The sequence below is a fragment of the Thunnus albacares genome, chromosome 2 (assembly GCF_914725855.1).
Source record: "Thunnus albacares chromosome 2, fThuAlb1.1, whole genome shotgun sequence".
Classification (NCBI taxonomy): domain Eukaryota; kingdom Metazoa; phylum Chordata; class Actinopteri; order Scombriformes; family Scombridae; genus Thunnus; species Thunnus albacares.
The window spans coordinates 24,317,379-24,341,418 of NC_058107.1; the positions used below are offsets into that span (position 1 = coordinate 24,317,379).

The following is a 24,040-nucleotide window of genomic DNA, read 5'->3' on the forward strand; positions in this document are numbered from 1 at the left end:
ATGCAGGACATTAATATCTGTAAACTTAACCAATACTGGTCATAATTTACAGATTTAGATTCAAAAATATATCTCTGAACTCCATCCTGTCTCATTCCTCACCTCCATTTGCCACATTGAACTTGATTCCAAAGTCTCCACCAGGGCCTCCGGGGTTGTGACTAGCTGTGAGGATGATTCCACCAATGGCCTTGATCTTCCTGATGATGCAGGAAACAGCCGGGGTGGACAGGAGGCCATTGTGGCCGATTACCAGACGACCAATCTGCACAGCACAGATAGTAGTTGAGGAGCAATGTTAGCTGGATATAATTCAAGGATGTAGCCTCCAGTAATAATGTTTTCTGCTGAGCTAAAGTTGTCTCATGAGTTGTAAGTTTAGAGATCTACTATTTTTGTAGCTGGCATGCATGCTTCCCAAATGCTGAGTAGATATAAAATCAGGCAAAAGTGCTTAGATAACCATAAATATAGTGTCAGACAGTGTCTCTCTCTGGCTTGGACACTAAATAAAAAAAAAAATGGCTTTGCCTCAACCTTATTCATAAGTTCAGGAGCTCATTGGTCTAAATGGGACTGAAAGCAACACTGGCCCAAAATACTTGTCATTCTACAGGTGACTAATTGACGGCCCACTTTAAAAAGCAAATGATCGGCCCCAAGAGTGTGCCTAAATAACAGAGCTGCTCTCTCTATTTATACAGTAATTGTATGCCACTTACAGTATAAAGTGGTAATACCATCAGCATCCCATAATTCCCCTGCATATCAGCTATTCTAAATAAAAGTGTCCTCACTGGAGAGGAATTTATTCTCCTGACGTCAGTGTATCCTCCTAACATCCGACAAGCTGCATGTGTTCAGAAAGGACAGACAGAGAAAGTAAGAGAAAGGTGTGACTGTAAGTGTAAGAAATGCTTGTAATCTGTATACTACTGTGTTTAATTACATACGATTATAATTATAATTATGGATACACAATATGGGTTTAATTATGTATGAATACTAAGTGTAAAGCATGCTTGCACTGTTTATCTTCTGTTGCAAGAGCTACAACTATCCTGACTTTTGGATCAATGCCATATGACAGGGGATCCCCAAAGTGTGCAGTTTGGCCCAGGAGAGGCAGAACAGCAAGAGGTGGGGGGAACAAACGTAGGCAGGAAAATAGAGCAGGATGGATGGAAGTGCTGATAAGGCCGACATCAAGAGACATTTGGCTGGGCCAGCAGAAAAACGAACCGATCTCAAAAACAAATTATATTCCCTTCAGATTTTCCTTTGGAACCCGTCCAAACCAATCACACAGATCTCAGAGCAAGCGTTTTAAATGAGCTGTGGGGATTTTCCTGTTCTGTCGCTCACTCTAGTCTTCCCGTTTTCATTTATCCGCTGCTGACACTTGGGGTTCAGACACATGTTGGAGTGGTAACAAGTGTCTTAATACCACAAATTATTACTTTTACCCCATCTGAGATCTGATTTAATATTTTGCCAGACAAAAAAAAAATTGGGTCCAAACTTCTGCTAATATGTTGGTGGTGGTTGAATATCTGCTCACAATACATAGGTCAGATTGATTAATTACTGTAGCTATGACATAATTAGTCGATTAATCGACAGAAAATAATCTGCAACTATTTTAATAATCCGTTAATTGTCAAATTCACTGGCTGGCTGGCATTTTATTGACCAGACAATTAATTGAGAAAATAATTGGCAGATTACTCGATATTGAAAATGATTCTTAGAGCAGTGGTCCTCAAACTTTTTCACATCAAGGACCCCTAAACTGACACAAATTAGACCACGGACCCCCATTTGATAAGATTTTGTTCCAGGGTCCCCCATCTGATAAGACTTTTGCTTTTAGATGTTTTATCACATCAAATGTATGAAACCTGTGGCCAAAGTAGTCATACACTCTGTCATTGTGTTACTTATGGATGGAATGATAGAGAAAATAAATGATTCCCCTTTTTGCTGGGGACCTGCTGGAACCCCCCTCAAGAACCCCTGAGGGTCCCTGGACCCCACTTTGAGAACCACTTAGAAGCCCTAAATTATAGTTAAATCACCAAATTACTGCATCCTAAGAAAGATGCAGTAATTGGTGACTTCTGCATATGAACATGCTGAATCCCATGATTATGAAGCTAAACCCGCCACTATTTTTGGCAAGTTAACTCAATCTTTGCTCTCCATTGAAATGACAAGCAGCTAAGATCAAATTTAGACTTACCTGCCTGAACTGCTACTTTTCTATCAGTCAGTTTTAGTGGTTACTTGTAACAACCTACTAGAGATACTTAATATCCAAATATGGCTGAATTTGCTTGAATAAGAACTTACAGAAAGTTTGTACAACATGTTGATAGTAGCCTACAGAGCACATACATGGCAGTACGTGTGGCTGGTGGTCGCACCCTCTCTGCTTACCCCGTTGGCAGCTGCCATTTGCACTATCACCTCGATGGCAGCTCTGCTGAAGTAGCGGCCGTCGCTGCCCACCACCATGGTGCAGCCCTGTCGGTCTCGCAGGTCGATGGAGGACAACACGCTCTGGATGTAGTTCTGCAGGTAATTCTTCTTCCCCTCGAACACCGCCGTCTTCCTCCGCAGCCCGTTGGTACCGGGCCGCTGATCGTCGAAGGGGGCGGTTTGGACCGTCACCACCGGGATGGGGCTCGTCTCCATCCTCCTCGTCGGATCCCAACGGGAGGACGCCGATCAGAAGAAGCTGAAGTTACTTCTGGAGTTGGCAACTGGTGGCGTCCGACCACAGAGTGAATGTATAAGTGATGTGGTGAACCAACAGCCCAAAAGACAGAGCTTGTCAGCCAAGAAAGTAAATTAAGAGGCGGAGGAGGAGGAGGAGGAGAGCAGTGACAGCTGTCCCACACAGGGATGAATTGGCTGCAATGAAAGGAAACACCCAGTCAAAAATGTTCTCACCTCGGTAAATTATGCTATAGCCAAGAGAGCTTCATCCCTCTGAACTGAGATGAACATTCAGCAAAACCGTCCCCTGCAGTTTGACAACTCCCTCTTTTCCTAATAAGCCTGAACAACTGACAACAAGAGAAAAAAAAACAGTAGGGAGGGCCAGAATCTTCAAGGCCCACAATCAGCTGAGCCCCTGGTCAAAAATAGACCTCTGACTGATGGCAGAGGGGAATTGTATTGGGCCCGGCCTGCAACCGGACACTGCCTGTGTCTGTGCTGTATACACTGCCTGGTATGAAGCCGTATGCGTCGATTTATGGGAGTTTATATAGGGCTGAATACAGAGCAAAACCTCACTTTACCAATGTGAAAGTTTTTCCTTTTCATTTGGGTCAAGTTTATTTATGTATTAGTTTATGTATATTTATTGTGAACAATTCCATATCTCGGTCCCTTTTTAGTTTTAAAATATCCTACTTTTATATCTAATCTGTGACCTTGCAATCCCTTTACTTTACTGGGGGTGGACTGGTCACCTCAAATCTGCTCAGTTTACATCAAGTCTGCTCCAAAATTTGGTGAATAGTGACACCTTGAGGCAGGAAGAAAAATTTGATGCATTATAGAGCGTTTTATACTGTGTTAACCCAGAAATACAGCCTAAATAATAACTAAACTAATAATTAAAAGTCATTTTTGTTTTCTTTAATTTCAGTTTTTGTAAAGTATATTTTGGTGTGTAAATGTATCGACTTTTCATTTTGAGAAATATGGTCAGGGAGGTTTTATTTTCCTGTTATGTGAACGATTATAGTCTTGTTTCTATATCAGCAAGTTCCAGTGGAGCTTCTGCACCCATAGCTACGTTTAGAACTAGCAGCATCTATATCAATTTGCTGTTTGGCAACTTTGAGGTTTTACCTCAAAAAATCTTCACATCAGCCAAAAATATTGTAAACAGCTGTTCTGTTGACGTGACTTTTCAACAGCCTCTCAACATCATTAACAAGTGAATGATGCCGATTTAGAGGATGCAGGTTAATGGATAATTGCAAATGTTAATTTGGTGGAATTTTCAACTTTTTTGGCTACAGCATCAGCATGCAGCTTCACTCATTCAAGAAATAACATTTCAGACTATACAGTATGTACAACTATTGATTCAGGTGGGGGTTTTTGTTGTTGTTGTTGTTGTTTTTCTAATTCCATTGACAGAATATGTCTTCTTTTGTAACACCACTGCACCCTGATCACCCAAATCATGTGCAAACTGCAAATTATTGCATTAAAGAGTCAATTAAAGGACTTAGAACAGTAAGCAGCAGCAGTAGTTTTTATACATTTATTTTTTACACATTAATTAATAACAAAATTAATAACAAAACACATTCATCATCGAGTTTTCACTGCATCGACTTCCACAAATATATTACCACTCAATCTTATTTACATTTCCGTTTAAGACATAATTTTGACTGTCAACGCACATAAATATCATGCAGTTAAGAAATTTCTTTAAGAAATGGGCTAAACGTGTCTTCGCATAGCGTCACACATATAGACACTGTAATGTTTCTTATACAGCCAGAGGCTTCAGCAGCGAGGGTATGACAGTCTGAGATGCTCATTTATTAAAGGAGCAGTACGCAGCATGGCAGGAGGGCAGAATGGAGTCCTGGGTGTCTGCAGGAGCGTCGGAACCAAACAGGCAGCAGGACCCGACAAGAGATGAGCGTACCCAAGAGCGCTGTGTGGGCTCTGCTGGAGATTTGGATTCTGTGGACTGATGGGTGATGGTTTGCTCATGATGCTCTCGATGCTGAAGGAGCACTTTGCCTGCGGGCCAGGCTTTGGCTCAGTTGGTTCTGTTGCGCAAAGCTGCGCTCTGAAGTCTTTGGGCCCACTGCTCTTCCCGTGGCTGTTCAGAGTTTGTGGCAGAAGGTGATAGGAAGAGGGGGGCATCATGATCCCGTCCTGCAGGGGCATGTACCGGATAGGAGCAACGGGAGGAGGGCTTACCTGACCCCGCACGGAGTATGGTTGCCCATACGGCCGGTAGCAGTTCAAATTGGAGTAAAACATAAGTCCGTCTTTTCCAAACTCGGGCTGGTTTCTCTTGAAGCGCTTCCTGCGTCGAAGGAAACTGCCGTTGTCGAACATGTCCTCTGAGGCGGGGTCCAGAGACCAGTAGTTACCTTTGCCCGGGTTCCCAGGCTCCCTCGGGATCTTGATGAAACAGTCATTGAGGGAGAGATTGTGCCTGATGGAGTTCTGCCAAGCGGGGAACTTGTCTCTGTAGTAGGGAAACTTGTTGCTGATGAAATCACAGATGCCACTCAACGTCAGCTTCTTCAGCGGGCTCTGTAGGATGGCCATGGTGATGAGGGCAATGTAGGAGTAGGGAGGCTTTACCGAGCTGCTCTGGGCTTTCCTGGATGGCGGTGCGTCCGCACAGAAGCTGTTCTCGCTTTCCCCCGAGGAGTCAGGCTCTGAAGAGTCAAATTCAGCACCAGATTCTGCTGAGGAGCCCGGGTCCGTGGAGCACTCATTTCGATACCCCCTGGTAGACTCATCCTCGCCCACGATATCAATCTCATCCTCCTCTAAAGGCAAGGCGGCGTGTTGTGAAGCTTCAAATTCACTGGAGAGAGTCATGACCAAACGCGGAATGTAAAAACTCAACTGTGCCAAAGAGCAATTGATAGTTTGCCGTGCGTAAAAACCAAAAGGCCTCCCAATTCATGCGTAAAAGCGCATCAAGTGACCGGTTCTTCTCAAGCCTCGTGTACTGGCTGTTTGCCGTAGTAGTGAGAGCTGATGCCTTATATGTTGGGAGACTGCTACCCTGCAGGCCAGTCCCATTAACCCTCTGAACCTATCAGAGTGGCCCCTCACCGCGGGGAGCCAGACAATGCGAGCACACAGGTGGGGGCTTGGGGAGTCAAAATGCGCACGGGCAACTCATGCAAAAGCCAATCCACAGACGGCAATTTATTCCATTTTAGCCAGTATGGCAAACTTTTTATGCACTTCATTTCAATTTCAAAACGACTACAATGAAAGACAACAATTTACAAAACTGCGTCATATAAAACGAAATCTCCAAAATGAGAGATAAAAAAACACTGAAGAATAACTACTTAAAAGCTCACAAATCTTTGTTTTTAGACACTTCTTCGCCGGTGTGAGCTCTACACATTCCCAAAATCATTTCGTGTTATTTTGTCTCATCACTTTTTGCCTTCTTGCAGCAAACACTGTGAACAATCACTAAGTGGTCTGTGCAGCCTTTTAGACTTAAGCATTATCTGTTCTGAGCATAGGCCATCAAGACACATTCACCTGAAGTTTAAATTAACTCTTGATACTTTAATAATCTGATATTTCAAATGTGCAGAAGCACAGTCGGAGGTTGGATGTTCTTGGGAATTATAACACCACGCCTAACCCGTGATAAGAAACCAAGTGTTTCCTCCTTTGGACCCCTGCGGGTTCGTTTAGTTTGCCACCTCTGGATGCCCGCGGGTGCTGTGACCATGAAAATGGCCATGGTAGGGCTTCCCGCAGACAGCAGAGAAAAGAGGCAATGGTCGCCTTAACGAGGCCATCAGCATCAGAATCGAGTAGGAAACGGCTCAGCTACACTGTGCGCTCTGGGCTACAGGACTCAGCTCGGCTTTACGACCGGGATGAATAAGCAGAGCCATCCTCAAAGCAAACCGGTCCAACAGCGGATATGTGCTAAAACTGTGCTGGTAGCCATCTCCATTGCAAATGACCAAGCTGGGAAAACTCCACCTATTTCCTCACCTGACTGGGCCTACTGTGCTCTGAGGGTGCGTGTGTGTGTGTAATGGCTCTCACATGACTGTACCAATAAAAACTAAAGTAACACATACCAGGAAATAGAGAGTATAGCATACACAAACTTAAGTTGAAGCTGTAACGCCCCAAATGTTTAACATGTAGTTCTAAGTGAAACGGATCCACTGCTATTTTCCTGTGCTGACTCTCTTGTCGGATGAACGTTATCACCATTGAATATTATGAAACGGAGGACACTATTGACAGGGTGGTAGATGATAAAAAAAAATACAAATATTAAGAAAATCATTAAATACACTTCCACTGAAAACAAGTAAAAATAGTTTTCAATCTGGATTCAAACGTGGAAACTCTTTGTATGTGTTTCATAACAACAAAAACTAAGATTTTAATGCATTTTTTTCCACTTTGTTTAGTTTAACACAAAGGCACTTTGTCTCTGTTGTTATGTTAATAGACTGCTGTTGTCAGCTGATACTGGCCGAGTTTGCTAATGATTTAAAACATATTATTTTGTTTAGGTGTGTAGCAAAACATGGGAACACAGAAACATGTTCAGTAAAACTTTATTTCTAATAACTTAAAAATGAAGCATGTTCGAAGCCAGAATCATAAGCGAGGCCATTTCATTTTGCAAAATACAGTCTTCAACCACTGCTTGATTTGTGCATCACTCTGCACCTTCCAAAACTAGGTGGGGCTCCGACCTTTACAAATGGCAGATTTTATAAAAGCCATCTTTATAAAAGATACAATGCACTGATTAAATTTATAGATTTTTTTTAGCATCTTAGAGGTCATGTTGAGAAACACAATACACAGCAATTAGCTCAGGCACTAGAGCAACATAAACACTCTGACTATGACTTTGATATACTTTTAAAATAAGCTGTGATAAGTTATCACAATTTAAGACAACAGTAATCTTAGCCATTCTCTGATGTATCTCTTCCCTTTATAGGAAAGGAACTGGAGTGAACGGCTGAATCACAGTCCCAGATTTATGGATGGCCAAAGCCCCAAAATTTTCTCCAGAATCAACAGTTTTAGTTTTCGCAGACGAGAGAAAAGCTTCTGACTAATTTCTCTTTGCTACTTGCACCACATTTGAGATGAAATGTTCCTGCAGAATGTCCTTGTCCAGGTTCCTACCTGTGAGACAGAGCAGAGTGAAAATTCACTTTACAGGCAGCAACACTGACACAGCATACATGAACACATACACTATCATACAAAGTCAGGTCTAGCCCAAGACAGTCGAATGCAAAGGGGAAAAAAATTTCTGCATTTCAACACAGTGCAAAACTGGGAAATTGTGAAATTGTAATTTTGTAGCAATTTCCTTTCTCTGGAAAGAACAACAGTTACTAATTATAGAGAGAATAGAGACAAAGTTTTTGATTTCCAGAGAATCTTGTTTAAAGGAAAACTATTTTTGTTTAATTGTATGCTTGCGTGTTGACAAATTTTGCATTGTTGCCTTTTCAGCTAACTTTCTGCTCCATTTTCCAAATATTTTTTACAACATTGCATTGTTCTTCCCAGGTAATTGTTCTTTGAAATTATGGATGTACAAAATAAAGCCTTATGTGTTATGGAAATTTATGCTAGAATCAGAAAACTACTAAACAGTGAAGCTGTTCGTTAATATTTTTAACTACCTCTATTACTACTACAACTTTTTAAAAAAGTGTTTCAATAAAAGCCAGTTTGACCATTTTATTGCAATTCAATGAATTGGCTGCCCTCAGTGTTAAAGACGCATTGTGTAAAGATACATAAATGAAAGAAGTGTGTGTTTCTTTACCTATAAAGACCAGTCGGTTGATCCGTGAGTTCTCCTCCCAAAGCTGTGGAGTGTCATTCAGCTCGTACAGCTCGTGGACCCCCTGCAGCATCACTTGGTGGGCATTACCTGCAAATGATACTATGCCCTGAAAACACACAAAAACACATAAGTCACAAGTCACGAGTAACATATTAACCAAATCTGAATGAAGTGTTTGGAACTGATTAATGCAGATAATAAAGCAGCGGTTATTGATCACTGCTGCCACTGGGGTGACTATTGTGCTTTACTGTACCTTTAACCGGATGACAGTCATGGGTTGCCCTTCTTTGTTTTTGAACATCTTTTCCCATAGGAGATCCTAAAACAGTGGAAAATGGGTATTTACTTTTCAAAGGACTGTATTGTGTTAGAGCTTATTAGTAACGGCAGCAGGAATAGAGGATCTGAATGAGTGTGTACCTGGATGAAGATATCTAAGGCGTCCTCAGAAAGATCACCAGCTACTTCAAACGTCACCGTTAAAATACTCTGAGAACGACAGATGAAATATTGAAATATTGTCAGTATATAAACAAAATTTGACATTTTGTGGCTTTGGAATTACTTTTCTTGACATTTTGGCTCAGAATTTCAGTGCTTTCCATCATTTTCCACTTACTGAAATACAGGTAAATGACGCTTTGTGAAATAAAATTTAAAGAAAATACATAAAATGTTGTGTTTTGAGATTTTACATGTTCACTTATAAATACAGGCCTGTATTTAAATGCATTTTAACATATTTTTTAGTTTACTGAAACCAGCAAAGTCATTATGAACGTTAAACAAAAGAAGTGTTTTTACACCCCAGCTGATGACTTTGTCAATGACCGTGTCAAAAACCACAACTCCACTCGGCACCTGAAACCCAGCGACGGCACCCCTCTTTATCTGCCTACATCCCCCTCTCGCACTCTTTTTTTTCTCACACGCTCCCTCCTCTCCAATACTTCCTTACAGCATTAAAAGGGCACTTTGCAGATATTTGGGGGTTTTGTGTTGAAGTGTTAAGGTTACACACTTCCTTGTCATTTGGTATAACAACAGAAAAACAGCATTCTCATTTACATGAAAAGAGCAACATGGGGAAGAGGAGGGGGGGAGAAAGGGGGAGGGGAGGGTCTGAGGGATGGTTGAGCTTCATGCGGGAAAGGGAACCTGGAGAAAACAGACAACAATGCTGTTATTTACACACACAAACAACCCTCATCTCTGCTCATCCTGTGATAAAAGTTTGCGGGTATAAAGCACAACTGAAAACAATATGTGGCCTAATTGCTGTGAGGAGTCATTGGGTCCAGTGCCTAATGAAAACACCCAGAGACATTATTCCAGACATAATCTTGGGATAAATATTTTTTACTATCTGATATATCTGATGTTTAGATAACGGGGATACACTGTATATCTTCTGTTAACATGGTACACTAGAGGTTTCCCATTCATATCTGTCATTCAACAGCAAATTAAATGGGTGAAATGTGGTTTATACATTACATTTTATGACATCTGGATTCAATTTAAACAACTGTAAAAGTCATAACACCAAGCCAAGACTCTTGTCAGTCTAGCCAACGCTGTGTGCCCAGTCTACTGAGGATTATATAGTGTGTCAATGTCTACACTGTGTATGACCCGAACTGGGTCTATTTGTAGTGTAACAAGAAAACATCAAAAGCCTCGAGTAGATCTCAACACAAAAACCAAAGCAGGGAGGGAGTTTTCACTACAGTGTCAGAGCCTGGGGGAATGCAAAGCACAACTTTAGCCTCAGGAGAATGCGTCCCCCTTATCCTGTAGGAAATGATGTGTTGAAATAAATTAGCAAACAAAACAAGGACAACTTTAAGAAACGCATGGACAATAAGTATAGGGAGTTGAGTGAATAAAAATTAAAATAGATACAAACAATACCTTGTCCAGATGTGGTCTTGCAGGCTTCACAAGCTGGAGCTTCTCTGCTAGACTTTCAGAGGAGAAAAATAATTTTTTTTTTCACATAACATAAAATTTTTCTGTTTTATTCCACAAAAGAGACACATTTCCACTTGGAAAGGCTGAAAAGAAAAGCTAACAACCAGTCATATCGAATTCTATTTGAGAAACATGTAAATAAAAGTTTACATTCAAAATTTGAGATATTTTGATAAATGTATCTGTCAGCTGTACTGCATGTTTATTTTTGCACACTGTGTCATAACAGACTGATCAGTGCTACATCTTGGGATCTTGTGGATGACATTTTTCATTTTTGGAGCTGCATTAACAGCCTGTGACAGCAGAAGGGTTAATATAATAATGACATAATTTTGTGATTTAAAATCATTGAAGAACTGTATGTTCTGTCTTCTGGCTCCTGATGTTTAGGTGTATTTTAGGAACTTAGTGTGTTATTTTTTAGACCGCTCTTAGGTTGCTTTAAGGCAGTGATTTCCAATTTGGGGGTCAGGACCCTCACAAGGTGTTTTGAGATAAATAGGAGGACGATTAACATTATAGGAAAGCAGAAAAATCATTTCTGCTACACGATCTTGTGCCATTTTTTTCCAGATGTTCCTCTGATGTATGCCTTCTTTCTTGTGAATTTCTGGATAATTATACTTCTTCGGGTTTATAAACAAGAAAAAAAAGTCTTTTGATTGAACTGCTCACAACCAGTTATGAGGATTTTCAAGTAGTTATTGCTTTGTTTCTAAAAGCCAAAAAGGTTAGGAACAACTGTTTTAAACTGCCATTCTGTGTTATGTGTTGTATGTTGTTTGCCTGTAACTTATTGTTATTACTGCCCATCATGACCAGGGCACACTTGAAAGGGAGATTTCTAGTCTAAATGAAGCTTTCCTGGTTAAATAAAATTATAAGACAACTTCAGCTTTTTCACTACTTTTCTCCATGTCCCTTCTTTTTTCTGCAGAAGGAGAGTGGACAGTGTGTTTTGCCTTACAGTATAATCCACTGTATGCTGTATCAGTGTTTAATGACGCAACCCTGAATAGACCTGTGAAAACTTTAGAAATGGCAATTAAATCCTACAAAACACCCACCACCACCCCCAAACAAACTACAGCCCTTGTTCTCTCCATCAGACCTCCTTGTCCTTCCCCCTTCTCCCTGACCTCACAAGGAGGCTAAATGTTGTGTCCAGCAGCTTGAGCCCTGTGTGCTGTTAGTTAGTACCACACAGGCGGAGCGGCGGGGGGCCGCTTCAAACAGCCAGCTTGGGATCTAGAGGAGGAGGGGCCCCGACTCTCAAAGGCAAGGGGAAAGGAGCTATCTGTTGGGACAAGGGAGACTCCTTGGGAGCCAGTGGACACACACAGCTCTAATCCTCTGCAGCTGGCCTCAGAGACACTGACTGAGGGCATGTAAGAGAGCTTTAACACTGCGGCCCGTTTCATTCACATGAAGGGATGAACACTGACTCTATTCATGAGAATGACATTCTACAGGGGATACAATATGATGACCACCCTGGGGTGTAACAGGGGGACGCTCAATAAAAGAGTCTGTTAATTAGAGAGAAACATGGTGAGCAACAGTATCAAAGACTGTTGGGTACACAGTTCAGACAGAGTAGAAACAAAGGCCATCGATGCAGAAAGATCTCTGCAGTCAGAGGAAGTTCTTGATCTTTCACTGCAAGATGCGAAATAGAAGATTATAGATACTTCACATCTGCACGGCCAATATTGCTGCTGGACACATCGGTGTCATGCTCTATTTTAAAATTTGACAATTATACACACATAATCATGTTGCATTTTGTACCTTAACTAAATTAAGTAAAATCAAATATTAATTTTCAAAACTTTTTAAATAAAACTGCAAAGTAATAGTTTGTCATTTTGGGAAATACACTTATTCACTTTCTTGCCGAGAGCTTGATGAGATGATTCCAGTGACTTCCTGTTTGTTGCAATAACCCCCAGTAAAACAGTAAATTGTTGTTGTTTTTTTACACTTTTATGCAGATTTAAAAACCAAGATATAACATGTTAATTGTGAGCTTCAGAAGTGCTGGTAGGCAGATTTTGTTACCTTTGGAAAGAGCCAGGCTAGCTCTTTCCCCCTGTTTTGCAGTCTTTATGCTAAGTTAAGCTAACCAGCTGCTGGCTCCAGCTATATATTTAGTATTATCGCATGAGACTGGTATCAGTCTTCTCATCTAACTCTCGGCAAGAAAGCAAATAAGTGCATTTTCCAAAATGTTAAACTACTGCTTTAAAATCAATGTTTGGGTCAATATATTTGTGCAAAATTGTTGCACAAATATATCTGTCAGCTGTACTATGTGTCTGTCTTTAAACAGTGTTATGATGGACTGAGCAGTGCTACATCATTTTACATTTCTGTATCTGTATTTGCAGTCTGTGTCAGTAAAACATTGAATAATAACCATCTGAAGTAACAAACTACTTGAGCTTTTTTATTTTCCCTCTTTTCCATAAGAAGAAAAGGGACTATACAGTCTTTGCCTTTGAACAGAAATGCCAAAGATATGTGCGCAGTAATTTAGAAACAGTGTTGTATTACATACTGTATGTATGTATGCCCACCAGAGACACTGACAAGTTTATTTTTCAACTGTAAAATGTCCCACTTTTACATATCTTGGTCATAATTCTTTAATAAAGAAATTTAAGGGAGCCTCATAAAAAAATTATATGTATATCAGCTGATATATCGTTCAGTTTTTGTTTTTTTTTTAAACTCAACTTTCTCAACAATTGTATAGTGTTTTTTTCTGAATTAATACATTTTGTGTATATGAAACCTATATGGTATAAAATCAACTCACTTGACTCCATCTTTACTGTCAAAAGAATGTAGATCCAGAACTTTAGAGAGATCCACCCTGTGGAAGAAGATCACTGATTATTTTACTTTTGTTCCACTTTCATTTTCACATCAAACAACAACATAGAGGGTAAAAAGTAAGCAAGACATTTCAGCTTTTGCTTCAAGTTGCGTATAAGTAAGATTAACTGTGACCGAGAGGAATGGGTTCTGACTGGCTGTGAGAATGTTTTTCTGATTAACCCCTCTCTGCACGGTGTCTTTCATCTCACCCTGGCCTGAACTCTGCCAGGGGGGCAAAGCAGAGTCGAGACACACCTAAACCTTTGATACACACTGCTTGTGTTAGTCAGATGCTACCTGGGTCCAATAACATACTAACACAGAGGGAGCATATGCACGCATATCTGCACGCACGCACATTCACACATATACAGCCCTGTCGGCTGGACGACCCAGGGTCAGAGAGCAAAGACTTGTGGGTAACTGGACACCACTGAAGGTTTGGTGTTTACTCAGGGTGCAGCCGTTTGTGTATGTATACGTGTGTGTGTGTGAGTGGGTGAATTGGGGGTTTTACTTGTGCAATGTCACGCCTAAACTGCTTCATCTTTGTTACAAAGATCTGAGCAGGAACAGCACGTGGAGTTCATCTGTTACACTAAACAAAGCGGGTAAACTGGCCACCGAACTGAAAAGCTACATAATTTTATCACACAAAAATGATCCCACTGTGCTCCGGAAATAATAACTTACCTTGATCTCTGGGTTTCTAAAATCTTGACAAGACCATTTATAGACCTGAAGTGAGAGGAAAAAATGTTAATATTAAATTAGGCCTCACTCGTACTACCATATCCCCCTATATCTCTGTTCTTTGTGACCTTATGAACAGGCTACATGTAATGCCCAAAATTTACATATGCAGCTCAATAACAAGAGTATAAATGAAAATAGATGATAAGAAGTGTAAAGTATGTGAGGCCGACCTGACAGCATCTCTGACTTGTGCAAGTTCCTTTTCATTCACCAGATCCGTCTTGTTGATAATGGTCATGTCAGCGAGGGCGATCTGCCTAAAAAAAAGACAGAAATACAACACTGTGTTTATCCAGCTAGTGTGAACATGCTCTTCAAAATTTGCAAAACGCCAACAACAGAGAAAATCTACACCCAGAACCCCAAAAAATGAATCACTAAAAACTCTAATTTCCCCAACTGTATGTATGGGTGTGTTCATGGGTGGCAGTGGACAGTGTCAAACTCAAATGGGAGCTGAGCACTGTTTAGTTTAGAGGTGAAAACACAAACAAAGAAGAAGAATGCAAAGGGTCATGCAACTGGTCTTTATTCATCAGTGTATTTGGTCAACAACAACACTACGCAGCTGCTGGAGGAGACAAACAGAGAGACGCCCAGGGAGGCAGACAGGCGGGTGGCAAGAGTGTGGTCAACAGCAAGTTATGAGACCTGGTGTGGTGGATACCGAGCGGCTTATTTAGTCGTAAAAATGAGCATACCTGGCTGCCTCGTTGAGTAGTCCTTCTGCTTTTTCCTCTGTTAGTTGCTATGAAAGGGAGAGATTGTGGCACAATTTACACGTGTGATCACAAAATGGACAAAAAAAGCTGCTAATGCTGATGCTGAAGACTTCTTTCTTTTGACACATTCTTGAAAATATATATATACAAATGGTAAAATGCTCAACATTTGCAACAGCCGACACAAAATGTGACAGATAAATTGATAAAAAAGAAAGGCCTATATTTGATCTTCTTCTCTCGAACACGTGAAACCACAGGAGATCACTTTTCATTTTGTTTGTGTCCTGTGGTTGCACCAGGGATGCGTTTTCCAAAACAGTTTAATATGTGATAACAGACAGAGCAGGAGGTGTTAATCTGGATCCTGACCCCAAGTGTCAATCTGACATTAATCGGTCACTCTTACCTCTGAGGGAATAAATGACAAAAATGTATTAAAAAGACCGATCACTGCTTTTATTCTACAACATCTGTACCAGGAGACAAAGGCCTCTCAGAGCGCCTGAGGCCAAAGGCTCAAGTTAAGTTGAAACCCCTCGGATAGATATTTCAATGGACACATGAGGGGAGAGGCAGGTGAATGGATGTGACAGTCCTATTACGATGGTCACATCTCTGATATCAATTACTCCTTCACTATGAGTTATCCTCTCCTTCTTTCTGTCATGATTTCCTTCATCTGTGCCACGAGGACGGAGCAGCACCTCGGCCACCAAATGTGTCACCTCGCTGAGCATGACACCTTCAAATTAGAGCCCATTATCTGGGTGTCACTTGTCCTGTTCCCTTTAAATACCATAGGGAGGGCAGGATGTGTGTGTGTGTGTGTGTGTGTTGCTATGCGCTGGGGAGTTACGAACAATCTCACAAGTTTAACAGCTTATTCTGCCTTTAAAGTCACAATGAACACTATTTATTTAGGTGTTGCTCAGAAGCAAATACTGATGATGCTTTGTGAAGTATTTGAAATTTGGCAACAAACATGATTAAGTCTGCAACTGATGACTGTTTTCAGTACTGAATAATTTTTGATTATGTTTTTAACTCATCAATTAATCTGAAAAATGCCCTTCACAATGCCCCATAGTCCAAAGCAACAACTTCAAACAACTCGTTTTGTCTGACCAACAGCCCAAAATTAAATGATTTTCAATTTAAAAGCAAACAGACAGAGAAATTCTCATATTTGAGATGCTGGAACCAGTAAATGTTGAGCATTTTTGCTTGATAAATGACTTGAACAACCAATCAACTATCAAAATTGTTAATTGACTAATTCATTACGACTTAATGTTTGAGCAGAAAACACGATACAGTATTTCAAAACTGAAAAACCACTTAAAAGTTTCCTTATATCACATACCTGCAGTCCATACTTGGCATCGATGACGGTGACAATGCCTAGGATAAACAAAATGTTGGTGAATCAAAGGAAGTACCACAACTTGTGCACATTCTTCTACCGACTGCTGTTGCCTTTTGGTGTTTAGTTTTGCCTGTTTGTCTGAGCCACTTTCTCTGACTTATTTGAAGTACACTTTTGGTCTACTGGCCTGTCACAACAGAGCGGACAGCTGAGCATTCAGTGTGAGGAGTGAGAACACACACACACACACACCAATGAAACAGATACACAAACAAGACAAAATATGTCATCCCCACAAACAAGGCAGGTACCATTTAGACAAGTCAGAAAATACATCTCATCAAAACTGGAGTGCAGTTGGAGCTGTTACAGCTTCAAAATTATACATCTGAGTAATAACATTTGAGTAAAATTTTAACCTTAAATTCTATTTCTTTCCTTTCTACATTTAACATTTTCCTTTCAAGTTAATCAGTTTCATGGTGAAAGAGTTTGAGCTTTTTAAAGTTTAAAAATGTGACCTTTAATTATACAACCTCCATCAATCAGTGTAATGTCTTGAAATGGCAGCATCTTAATGCATTTCTCCTCTTAAGTAATACCAGTCACACCGGTGATGTCTGAGAAACGATATTAACAACATCTTCACTGTCATTACAAATGACTCCAAACATCTTACCATCCAGATAGACGTCGCTGCCGAGCTCTGCATCGACCCAGAACATGGAGGCCACAGCTCCTGCCAGAGAAAACGTGTTGTGAAAAAGTGTTATGTTAGATGTAAACGGCTGACATGCATAAAACGGAAGTGTAGTTTAAGTAAATAGAGGCCATATTCTTCTTTTTGTCTAAAAATGTTCTTCTAAATTCATTAACTTCTACATGAGGCGTTCAAAAGACTACAAAAGTTGACAATATAAATGTGGCCCCGGGCACATGGGATTATCATTATTATTATTATTATTATTATTATTATTATCATACTCACACATCATTTTTGAGATGAAAATTACAGCTACTGTATACTTTTGACTGGTACTGTATATACTGCTATATTTTTTTTTTTTTTAAATGGTAAAAGTAGCGAATCCGACAATATGTTTGGGGAAAATCTGTGATATAACTGTATCATTTAACCAAACAGTTACCAGAAATATTATTTCAATAAATTTAAGGCTGCTTTTTTGTGATCAATCACATTACATTACATCAATCATTCAGCCAGAAAAAAAAACAGATGATGTCCATCACTTGTTTAATTTAACCAACAGTCTCAGTCTTGAAAGATGTTTAATTCAAATGATAAAAATAGAGAAAATGAAACATCCTCACATTTGATAAGCTGAAACCTGTGAATGTTTTTGCTTGATAAATGACTTAACGATTAACAGGTTATCAGATTATCAGAATTGTAGATTGATTTTCTGTTCATCAACCCATCTTTCAACACTAAAATGCATTTCAATTCAATTCAATGACACCTTTATGTGAAGTTTAAGCGTTTAAAGGCAGCAAAGCACTATTTTCAGAAACCCTGCAAGCTTTCTTCTTCTGGGTGAACTCTGTGGACCAGATAAAAAACAATATCAGAAGCTTTCAATTGTTTATCTCCTGTTGGTACATTTGGTTTGTTTCTATTTTCCTGTGGACGAGGTTATTATAAGACCCTATGTTACCATGCCAGCCACAGCTTGTTCACATAATGCAATTTTGTCAAACTGCCAAGCGAGAATAAGAAAGCATTGTAAATATTTGATGGATGCGTAATGAAAACGCTGTTTTTGAGTGGCATGTTTCACATAACTCATCCGAGCCCTTCCTGAATGGAAGGGGAGAATCCCCCGGGAGCCTTTGTGATTGACAGCACTGCCAGAGCCAATGACAGACCTGTCCTAGTCGATAACAAGCCTGTCTCAGCCAATGAAGTGACAGAAGACTGGAGACAGCCCCAGTCTGAGCGTGCTCTGTTGATTCTGCCGGTGCGGCCAAGTGGTGTGTGTCTGACCATGCCGCTACCTCCTCTGACACCTGTCACTTAGCGACACACCCCGATCGTCACAGTGCTCACCCTGTAATGGTCTAATATTGATTTCCTGATTCAAACCTGGGAGCAGAACGGCTGCTAGTTTGCTTTTTTTTTGGCATCCCTGATGAAAATAAGCTCCTTGGATGCTCATGTCACAGCAACACAAGACTGTTAGAAAACTTCTGATTGCAGCATTAGAGAGAAATCAGCAGCAAACATTATGAGCGACACATTAAGATTTTTTAAAAAATGGCTCAATGTCATTGCTCGATCCATAAGACATCCCAACCTTCTCCACTAGAGGGGAGTTTAATAAAGGTGGCTCAGAAAAGTGTGGTTTAAGGTGAAAACCCTGTCTTGAATAAGCCTAACAAAATGAACCAGGATCAGCTTCAAATCAGAGCTAATATAAGTCAAGTCCTGGTTGTTTACCGACTTTAAAGCACAGACCTGAGACATCATCATCATCAATTCACAATCAAGAAAACGGAGATATGAAGACAAAAGTGCAATGCTGACAGCCACAAAGCAGCACGTATTAAATATATAACAATACCACTGAAATAAACAAAGCTAAAGAGAACTTTTGGCAGAATTAGCTGTGAGTTTAGACTCTGATACAAGTTGAAATCATGTTATCTCAGTTTTTTTCTGACTGTTTATATTCATGACATCATGTGTTCAAGTCCTACAAGAGTAACATGAATTTTCATTGTACGATCAATGCTGAAATATTTAAAAGCAAGAAGAAAAGGTAAGAAGCAATGAGCTCTTTCAGTTGGATTTTGCTACTTGGTTTGTTAAAGCGATGTAACAAGTCTGCATATAGTTGAAATACTGTTTAAAGACTTGCTGTCTGCCACTTTTTGTATTCTTAACACAAACTGGTGTTTTTGTATGTGTTTCTTTAATTTGATTTAGTGACAGTTAAAGAGAGAACAGCCATGGGTCAAAGTTATTTATTAGCTTTATTTGAAATACTGTGAATACTGTGAAGATTATGAGTAAGCTGCCAAAAAGCATTTCATTCCCAACCTACAGTATGTTGTTGGGGAATCAAAACTGTAAGATAAACAATCAGCAAAGACATTGTTAAAAAAAGAAAAAAGAAAAAAAATGTAGGATTTGGTTATTTCTTGCATTAAATAGATGTTGATGTTTGTGAGTTGACTGTCAAATCTGTGTGTGGGCTAAAAGAAGCAGGACCCCTCTCTGCCTCCAGCCCACACACAACCCACCTCCTGGTGAAACAGCTGACGACTCCATGAGGTTTCAAAGGAGGCAAATAACTGTCTATATGCTCCCCAGGCCAGAAATGTAACTCTCAACAACAACAATCTACTTGACAATCAAAAACTGATTTCTATGAGACTTTTGCTCTTCTTTTAACTTCACAAATGTGTATTACCTGGATCAGCAAGTCCTGTCGTTTCTAACAAGATGTAGTCGAACTTTCCTTTTTTCTGCATCAGATTCTCTATGGCTTTAAGACCATTGTCCCTGAAAAATGAAGAACGGTCACTAATGATGAAGAACGGCATATGCGACATTTGAAACAAAATGTAATATAATGCAAGAATGTGTTATATTTTCAACTCAGTGCACTAACATAAACATTACATAATTTAAAACAAAAATAAAGTAACAGTACATCTCTAACTATCCAAATAGGTTATATTTAATCTACCTACTTGACAGAGCAGCAGAGGCAGCCATTTCTTAGCTCCAGCCACTCCTCGTACAGCTCTCCGCCGTCGCTCACTGAGAGCGACTTCTCAAGGGCGCTGCCTGCAGGGAGAGGACGCAAACTAGTGATCAGGATGAAGCCACTGATAGAGACCGAGCAGCTCGTAACAAATATGTTCATTTTACAAGGTATCGGGAGATTTCAAAAAGCCAAACAGAAGAGTTTTTAATATTCTGTGAAACTGTTCTTTGTATCAATTGAATAAAGAAAAATGAAAACAGGCCGAAATGTCATAATAATAAAGTTACAAATGTAAGCTAATTATAAAGTCCTGTGCAAATATGATACATGTTATTCCACAAACTCTGGATATGAAGTGAGAACATGATAATGAGTTTTTTTTTAGTTCAAAATTGTTACTATGCTGCTCTCTTGTGGAAGCTGAGGAAACAACGCAACAAGTCAAGTTTTAGTCCAGACACATACAGTATGGAACATCTTTATTTGGCTAAAACAAAAGCGGTTGAAACTATTACCAATTGAAATTCCTCCAAAGGACACTTTTAGTTTACCTTCTCCAAATTCATTGAGTATGACGGCAATCCGTTTGTTGTGTTGTTCTGTTAAGATATAGTTCAGGAGAGTGGTCTTTCCAGCACCTAAAAAGTAACACAAATATAAAATTTGTAAAGAATAATTAAGCAAAACAACACACCTTGGTTTCAGCATCAATCTTTTTACAATTTTAATATAACAATGGATATGCCCTGGTCCAATACTAAAGCTGCTTTGGCTTGTAGTGAGGATGGACTGATAAATGTGTGAGACTATAATCTCTTTTATAAGCTCATTAAAGCTATAAGTAACACAGACAGTCTCTCACCGAGGTAGCCGGTGATGATGGTGACAGGTATCTGCTCTGTAAGAGGACCGGGCTGGGTTTCGATGGGCACCAGCTCTGGGCAATCATCTTCCTCCTCCATCACTATTCCATCCATACCAGAAGCAATGTTTGACAACAGAGACACTGAATCAGTGCAAAGACATTTCACAAACAGTCTTGTGAGTAGGATTAACACATTTAGGAAGCTCTCAATCCCACTTGAGACGCAAACAACTGTAAACAAACATAAAAATCTGTCTTATTTATCAGAAATACCCTTTTGTTTCAAAAGTATAACACAACATGTATTACTTATTGTGTTATTCAGCATGAATTTAACATGATAAAGTACTAATGGTCCTAAAAATGTTCCTGAAGATTCTCCAAATTAAGCGGTTGGTAGACAGGATTTCAGCTGCTTTCTCCTGGTCGTCCTCCTCCATACAAGTCTTGACAATACAGAAAATGTTGAAGAATAACATCGACTTGCTCACCACAGTATCACTTGCAAGGCTTTTATTTTCTCTCGCCTCGACTACTGCCATTCTCTCTATGTAGGAATCAGTCAGTCAACCTATCTGGCTTGCAGCTGGTTCAAAATGCAGCAGCGAGACTCCTCACTGGTACCAAGAGGAGAGACCATATCATCCCCTGTACTGGCCTCTCTTCACTGGTTACCGGTTAAGTACAGAATTGAATTTAAGATTCTTTTATTTGCTTTTAGAACTCTACATGGACCGGCACTAGGTTACATCTCAGAACTGCTCGTCCCATATTCAACCTCCAGACCCCTCAAATTTGCTGACCAATCACTGCTCTCCATTCCAGTTAAAAACCAAAAATCAAGAGCATTTTCAGATGTTGGCACTAAATTGTGGAATAGTTTGCCACTAACGATTAGATCTCCCCCCCTCCATTGATATCTTTAAAAACCTGTCTGAAGACCAATCTCTTCCCTTTGGCCTCTTAATTGTCATCATGAAGACATGCCTGACCACACTCTGGCTTTTATTTGTTGTTTGTGCAATGCTGTTTGTGTTGTGATTGTATCTGATGTTCTGCCTTATTTATGTCTGTGTTGTTGTTTTGACCCTGTTTTTGTTTGATTGTAATCATAAATCAAATTCTCCCATAATTTAATCTCTCTGTAAAGCACTTTGGTCAACGTCTGTTATTTTTAAATGTGCTATAAATAAATGGACTTGGCTTATTCTTTCCTCCCCGCTTAATTCGCCGCGACAGCACAATAAAACATACATTCCTTGATTTACAAAGGTTATGAATACATTACCTGATTGTTCCTCTCAAAAATGCAGATATTCAAAAGTTTTCACAAGAAAAATGCAGGTCCCAGTTGTGCAGTGCTGCTGGTTTACGTTTTGACAGCGTGCAACACTGAAGAGCGTCCGTTCAAATCAGGACAGCAGCGACAAAGGTTCCCCTTTCGGGGCACAAAGTCTGCAGGAGGGTAAGGTTACAAAAGAGAGAGAGAGAGAGAGAGAGAGTAAGAAAGACAGAAATAGTGAACAGAAAAAGAAAATATAAAAATTACAACATTTACAGCTACAACATTTTGTAGATAAATACACAAACATCTGGTTTCCATTCGTCTCTTTAACAGCGTAGTAAACATGGTGTAATCGTAGATGTAATGACCAGATTCGACCACAAGAGGGCGTCAGGAACCATGTTATTGGAGACAGTGGAGCCCTTGTGTCCATACGTCCTTTGTATGGTGTGTAGGCCTAGTTTCAATTTTTGGGATAGGAAGCTCAGAATAGATGCTGCTCCTTTTGCCGGTATGCATCATGCAACAAGTGTGATGAAATTTGAAGCTCGCAGTGAACATACACTGAGAATGGACTTTTTAGAGAAGCAGGAGACATCTTGTATTAAGCAGTTAAACTTTTGAAATTAAAAATATTTAAACTTGTTAAATTGACAGCCCGTTGAACTTTCTGTTGTTGTTTTTTTTTTTGTTTGTTTTCATAGTATAGTATTGCATCCTTGACTTACAGCTTAATTGAATGGTTGGTGTAATTGTGAAAATAATCCTCAATTTTTTTCTCCAGAAAATATAATTGTGAGTTTGGAAGAGCAGGAGATGAATGAGTGACATCACTGACTCAAACTTGTTTTTATGTGGAGGAAATTGAGATCCTGTTCTCCCCTACTATTTTAGTATTTAGTATTTCATTTTCATGGATTTGGTTTCCCTGTCACTCTTAATGTCTCCTGCCACTCACATGTAAAAGTGTGTGTGTTTTTTTAACAGAAAAAAAAACTGCTTAAGTCCCCCTCTACTGATAAATATGTTTTTCTCCTTGTTGGATGTTTGAGCTTCACTGTGTTGAATGATGTGTGTGCAGAGTTTGACACTAGAAAGTTGTTTTCACTTTCATCTGCTGACAGTGGAAAGTTTCTCTTTTTCCCCGAAATCTGATTTTAAGAGGCAAGCCTATGAGCATGATTTGTGACATCGCAAATAGTTTGGAAGCCAATTCTGGTCCAGTATTCAACTTACCCGAGTGTGATGAGGAAACTTGAAACCTCTAGTGCACAAATACTGAGAATGGACTTTACAGTGAAGTAGGAGTTACACTTGTGAGATTAAATATATTTGCATATTCATAGATTCTTGACTTTTTTAATGAGGAAGAAGTAATAGGTGTCATTTGTCAGACACATATTATTGTTCCAAGAAGAGTATTTTCATGTCTTAATACATGTGTGGAGGGGATCTTTTCACGTCAATGACCCCTAAACTGACACAAATTAGACTTAGATTTTGTCCCACATCTGTTAAGATTTTTGCTTTTAGATGTTTTATTACATAAAGTGTATGAAAACCATGACCAAAATAGTCAATACAATGAAAATAAATGGTCCCCCCTTTTTTCTGGGGACCCCCTGGAACCCCATCAAAGACCTCTGGGGATCCCCGAACCCCACTTTGAGAACCACTGCTTTCATCAAAACCCACATGCTTATCTCGGCAGCGAGGGAGCGCGCGTCTGATCAAGCGTGTCCCATCATCTCCTCCCACTCTCTCTCTCTCTTTCTCTCTCTCTCTCTCTCTCTCTCTCTCTCTCTCTCTCTCTCTCTCTCTCTCTCTCTCTCTCTCTCTCTCTCTTC

The 24,040-nt window shown here is 39.8% G+C and overlaps 3 protein-coding genes across 3 annotated transcripts in view; all 3 read right to left on the reverse strand.

The window, feature by feature from the left end:
* Positions 1 to 3,246, reverse strand: part of pgm5 (phosphoglucomutase 5) — a 29,447-nt gene extending 26,201 nt beyond the window's left edge. The window contains exons 1-2 of the mRNA XM_044374380.1: positions 2,440 to 3,246; positions 103 to 265 (exon numbers count right to left, since the gene is read on the reverse strand). Of these exons, the coding sequence (XP_044230315.1) occupies positions 103 to 265; positions 2,440 to 2,697 (421 nt within the window). The 5' untranslated portion in view covers positions 2,698 to 3,246. The remainder of the gene's footprint in view (positions 1 to 102; positions 266 to 2,439) is intronic.
* Positions 3,247 to 4,333: 1,087 nt separating this feature from the next.
* On the reverse strand, positions 4,334 to 6,803 carry foxd5 (forkhead box D5). Its single transcript, XM_044374402.1, has one exon. It carries the CDS (start codon positions 5,599 to 5,601, stop codon positions 4,540 to 4,542), a length of 1,062 nt encoding a protein of 353 aa, XP_044230337.1. The 5' UTR covers positions 5,602 to 6,803; the 3' UTR covers positions 4,334 to 4,539.
* A 518-nt stretch (positions 6,804 to 7,321) lies between these two features.
* On the reverse strand, positions 7,322 to 22,312 carry cbwd (COBW domain containing). The gene is made up of 16 exons (XM_044374388.1): positions 22,197 to 22,312; positions 20,906 to 21,007; positions 20,595 to 20,681; positions 20,027 to 20,123; positions 19,744 to 19,835; positions 16,989 to 17,048; positions 16,307 to 16,344; positions 14,920 to 14,966; positions 14,389 to 14,475; positions 14,156 to 14,200; positions 13,401 to 13,457; positions 10,517 to 10,568; positions 9,023 to 9,091; positions 8,856 to 8,921; positions 8,579 to 8,705; positions 7,322 to 7,923 (listed from the first exon to the last, which is right to left on the reverse strand). Exons 2-16 carry the CDS (start codon positions 21,003 to 21,005, stop codon positions 7,850 to 7,852), a joined length of 1,098 nt encoding a protein of 365 aa, XP_044230323.1. The 5' UTR covers positions 21,006 to 21,007; positions 22,197 to 22,312; the 3' UTR covers positions 7,322 to 7,849.
* Positions 22,313 to 24,040: the final 1,728 nt, after the last annotated feature.